The 5410-nt window shown below is 32.5% G+C and overlaps 1 protein-coding gene across 1 annotated transcript; it reads right to left on the reverse strand.

The window, feature by feature from the left end:
• Positions 1 to 3244: 3244 nt before the first annotated feature.
• LOC143602002 (protein WHAT'S THIS FACTOR 9, mitochondrial-like) lies at positions 3245 to 4580 on the reverse strand. The gene has a single exon (XM_077079262.1). It carries the CDS (start codon positions 4514 to 4516, stop codon positions 3389 to 3391), a length of 1128 nt encoding a protein of 375 aa, XP_076935377.1. The 5' UTR covers positions 4517 to 4580; the 3' UTR covers positions 3245 to 3388.
• Between the last annotated feature and the right edge of the window lie 830 nt (positions 4581 to 5410).

The following is a 5410-nucleotide window of genomic DNA, read 5'->3' on the forward strand; positions in this document are numbered from 1 at the left end:
CTATATATATATATATATATATATATATATATATATATATATATATATATATATATATATATATATATATATATATATATATATATATATCTAATAAAACAATAGATTTTCAAACAACTTTTTTTATAATTAACTCGAAGCCTTGAAAGTGCCACATGGCAATTTCTAATTTTATCTAATCAAAATTAAGTATTCCTGTATTATACTCCATTTCAGTTAAATTCAAAATCACAACTGACTATCGCAGAGTCTGTTTCAAATTCAGATCACACTTTAAACCCTAGAAGTAGCATATTCAATCAAACCTTTTTTAAACATTCAATAGTGTGAATGACTTTACCAAATTCAGTATGCAGCCGCTTTGTATCAGTATCACAGAACCCTAACTCAATTATCCTTTTATCTATGACTACTCCATCCTAATTAAGGTATGTTTTGTGTTTGGATTTAGCAATTATGTAAATATGTAGTTGATGATAGTTGAGATTTGTAGTTTTTAAAATATCAGATAATTTCTTAATTATAGTTTTTTTTTAATTATGGCACGCCTACATAGATTTACTCCCACTTGATTTTCTAATTCTAAATTTTATGTCATTCTTACTATTCTTATAAAACTATTTATTTTTATTTGAACCCTTGTAAATATCATCATCATCATCGTACTCAGTATATCCCACCAATAGCAAAGCTATGGTAGGGTCTGAGGAGGGTAAGATGTAGACAGCCTTACCTCTACCCCATAAGGATAGAGAGGCTGCTTCCGGTGAGACCCCCGGCTCGATAGTAGTTTTGCATCAAGCCTTGGACATAAGGCACATATCACTCAATCATCGGGACACCGGCTGATCGGTGCATGTACCCTTGTCTTTCGGCTATCAACGCCACTACATGATGCCTGATTAACCGTCCGTCACTTTTAACGTTATTTTCACAAGATTAGTAAAATAACGTCAAAATTAGTGCAATTTCACTTTTGCCCACCAGAGGGTTCACACATATATACATCATATGTGCGCACCGCAAGCAGGGCTTTCTTGTAAATATCCCATTCCATAATTTGTGTAAAACATATAGGTTATAATTAGTAATTTAGTCTAGTTAAATAATTTAAAACTAAACTTATCCATTATTGAAATATATATAAAAACTAAAACATCCATTATAGGTTCAGTTATATTATATAATTGAATCAAACAAATATGTGTTCGCCTACGAAAAAAAGTGAGTCGATTTAAATATTTCCATTTTATGTGATCCATTCGTAATGTCTTGTAGTCAAATATATATGCACAAGTTTGTGCCCATGATTCCTTTTGGCATGATCTAAATAGTTTTACGTTTGTTTGTTAGTTCAAAAGCAATGATATGTTACTTGCCCCTCCATTGATGATTCTTATCGCTTCAATCACTTATTTGAAATCTGTGGAGTCTAGTAATATTCTTCAACTTTGTTGAAACTGTTAACACAAAAGGCGTATGGACCATTGAAACTGATCAAAAAGTAGTGGTGTTACTTTTGAGTAGTGAACTTACCTTTTTAGTTTTGTTTTTTAACTAAAAAAACACACATGACACACCCTTAAAATCTATTTCTAAAATTCACTTATTGTCCGTCTTGTGGGACATGAGTTTATACTGATTTAGTGTGGATAGACATCACATGCCACTAAAGACAGCAATTCTTGACACAACACGAAAAGAAGAGGTTTTGAGTCGACTGACATAACTCGTTTATTTAAATATGTCAACCCAAACACGATTCGTTTAAAAAGCGGGACAACGACTTAACCCAAACCCATTAAAAATAGATTGACTTGTTAATCTGTTTGAAGAGTTATTAAAAAAGTTAATCTTATGATTTCAAAAAAATAAAAAAAAAATTGATGAAAATTACTAAAATTTATAGTTAAATATTATGATTTTTATTATTTCTTATAAATATTAACTTTTAAATATGAAATCAAATTCCCTTTTAAATCATCTTATTGATCTCTTCTTCGCTACATATATTGAGCTAAATAATACATATATAAACCTAGGTTTGTTAAATAGAAATAATAGATATATACATTAAAACAATTAAAATAACATAAATTACAAAAATGTCTTATATGAATCGAAATAATTAAATATTCAAATGATCACTAAGTGATAATGTATTATTTATATTGGCAAATGAACATAAAATGGGTACATGACACGATTTTAAATTAAATAAGTTGGGTTAGGGTCGAAGAATTTAACCTGTCAAACCAAACACGATTTGATTTTGTGAAAACGTTTTGGTATATGAGATTCTGTAATTTTACGATAACTTTGTGACATAACATTTTGTTATACGAGATTAAATCATCAAAATATAATTTAAAACTTCCCTATTTGATGAAAAACTTCTTTTCCGAATGTGAGATGGCTTGTGAACTATAAATTTACTCTTTATGAAAATATTGTTGTTGGTTTGGTATAAAGTGTAAAATCAATGGTGCAAATATATTAGAGCCGTTGAAAACATTTGATTATTATATTTATACGTAACAAACACAAAATCATTATTACTATATTAATGCCGCGCTTAAACTTTTCATTCTAATACTCTCTAAATGACAATGGAGTAAAGAAATCAAATTGTATAATAAAGTCTCTTTTAACAATGTGAAACTTTTAACACTTTACTAGACGTGTAAATTTTCTATCTTATTATTGATAACATGAACTAGTCTGTCATTTCCCTCTCAAGTTAAGGACGGAAACGACCCAAGTGTTTGCAACAATTTTGTAGCAACATTAGCAATCTGATCGTTCGTTGATATAAATTGCACGCAAAGATTTCCGTAACCAACCTTTTCTCAAACAAAATAAAATCAACTGAGTGGCTGCTACAGTGCTTTGTTGGTTGGCATTTCATGACTGTTTGTTGTTAACCTTCATATGTTGTGATGAAAACACTATGAATGCACTTCCAAATGTTTCCTGATATCACTTAAAAACTAATGCATCTGTAGTTAAACTTAAAACACAATGCAGAGCTAATGTCCAAAGATTACAAGTAAAATAAAATCATTTTCCAAATCAACATTTTAAGGTATAATTTAACATTACCTAGCACTGATGACCAAAAAATTATAGTTTTATGCTTAATGACTTGTTAGACATTAGATAAGACATGTTATTAGCACAAATTAACAGACAGTTTTACTATTTGTGGAAAAACTCTTCAGACCCGACCAGCCCTTTTTACCAGGCATCAAAACAATATTTTGATTATTATAAGTTATCACCATAACCAAACGAAAGGTCACATTTACATTACCTAAAGCCTATGTATTTTTAACCTTTACAAACAGCAAAACTAGGAAATGCTATCAAAAGTTGATTACAGAAAGTATTAAAGTTTCAATGTAACCGTCGCTTCATTCAAGTTCCCATCATCCGAGCGAAAACCATGATTTTGCAACCTTCGGTTTTTCAATATAACCTTTGATTCCTTCACCAAATTAATGTACTTCCTCCTTACTTCTGCAAGAGGATGCGCCTCGATAGCCATTCTATCACAATACGCTTCTTTTAATATCACGGTGCATGTATTATTCCTCAAAGATAAATAAAACACAAACGGATGTCGCTCAAACACCTTATGAACCTTTTGTGGCAACCCCAAATACTTCCTCAAAGGCAAAGCCCTCTTCCTCTCAACTGAATGTTCAACAAATAAACTAAGCAGTTCGTGGAGCAAACCCACGACCCGTTTCTCAGCCAAATCACTACCCGGGCACAAATCCAAACATTCCTCGTATGGTGAAATGTATGGAAGTTTCTGAAACCCGTCTAACCAATCCAAAATCTTTGTTTTCAACCTTAAACCCTTGGACGGAAATAAAGAAATGGAAATGTCTTCCGTTCGTCCACTTCTCAGCGCATTCTTTTGAATCATAGACAACATGTTTTGTGTTTCAACAACCGATAACCCCTTCAACCCGTCGCCCATTTCGACTACCTTAAAACACCCACCAACGTTTCCGTCTAAATAATCATCCGGTAACCCTAAATACCACAACACGCCTTTAATTGTCTTCAAAGGCAGCCTCTTTTCAACACTCATAAGTATGAACTTCATTAACCTTTCTTCCAACTCATCCTTAGAATCCCGATAAACGGCCTGTTCTTCATTATGAAGAACAACCGCCTCTCGGGTTAACCTAAACCATGGTAAATTGTACTTGGGTCCAGTGAATTCCTCAAAAACCGAGGGGTATTGTCTAAGAAAGCTGGCAACCTTAATGGGAATGCCTAACTGTAGCCCCTTCTTTGAAACATCAGAAACCGGGATGCAACCTTGGGTTAACCGGTTTTTGAGAGCAATTATGGGTTTGAGTTGGGTGGATTTGTGGATAGAATCAATTGAATCAAAGTATGAATCACTTTTCCATTTCATGTATGCATTCGTGTAGTTGTGCTTCCAAGTGGGTGTGAACTGATTTACCAGATTTTGATTTTGACGCTTGGCGATACTCATAATAATCTATCTATATGTAAGACGATTAATTAATCAACCTGAACTCATACCCGACCTGAACATATATAAACTATTATTAACAATTTAACATCAGTGATTGTCTGTCTGTCTAACTCAGTTTCAATATAAATATGAAATTGGAATGAAGATAATCAAATGAATAATAGATTACCTGGGTGGGACGGTGATGCTGGAGGTGGTGGAAGATATGATATGGTGATGGCGATAAAAGAAAGAGTAAAACCCTATGCCCTTGTTGTTGGTATTATGATTTTCTCTTAAACCATTCCCTGCACAGGTTGGGTAGGAGTTACACTTTTTTTTAAGTTATTTTTCGGGTAATTTCGGATATAGATCGGGTATTTGAAAATTGGTTCCGATTTCAGGTATTACTGAGTACAAATCGGATCTGCTTTCGAGGTATGGATTTTGGTACCAAAATGCATACCTTATTCGTACCCTACAGATAGGTCGAGTATGGGTTCAGGTAGTAAAAACCCAAGTATAAAAAAACCCGATTCCGGGTTCGGGTTATTTGTAAACCTCTACCTAGGACCATAACAAGGACTTAACAACCACCTATAAACGAACCGAACGTTCAGTGAACTGTTTGTGAACCGCTCAGCGGGAAGTTTGTTTATTTAAATAAACGAACAAACGTGAATAAACAATTTGTCTTCGTTTAATTAAACAAACGAGCATGAACACATGTTTCGTTCGTTCATTTATGTTCGTGAACGTTCGTTTATTTATATATGTTCATTTATGTCTGTTTACATATTAATAGAAAATAATTAAGCATTATTTGGATGAGTTATCTGCTTAATGGTTTTATATTTGTTCGATTGTGTTCATTTAAGTGTGTTTATTTATTTTTATTTTTTGTGTTCATTT

This window comes from Bidens hawaiensis, unplaced genomic scaffold (genome assembly GCF_021521415.1).
Source record: "Bidens hawaiensis isolate Kalapana, Puna unplaced genomic scaffold, B.hawaiensis_p1.1 tig00057750_1, whole genome shotgun sequence".
NCBI classification, from domain to species: domain Eukaryota; kingdom Viridiplantae; phylum Streptophyta; class Magnoliopsida; order Asterales; family Asteraceae; genus Bidens; species Bidens hawaiensis.

Excerpts from the sequence above, each read along its gene's own strand:
- LOC143602002 (XM_077079262.1), bottom strand. The coding sequence starts at position 4,516 with ATGAGTATCGCCAAGCGTCAAAATCAAAATCTGGTAAATCAGTTCACA.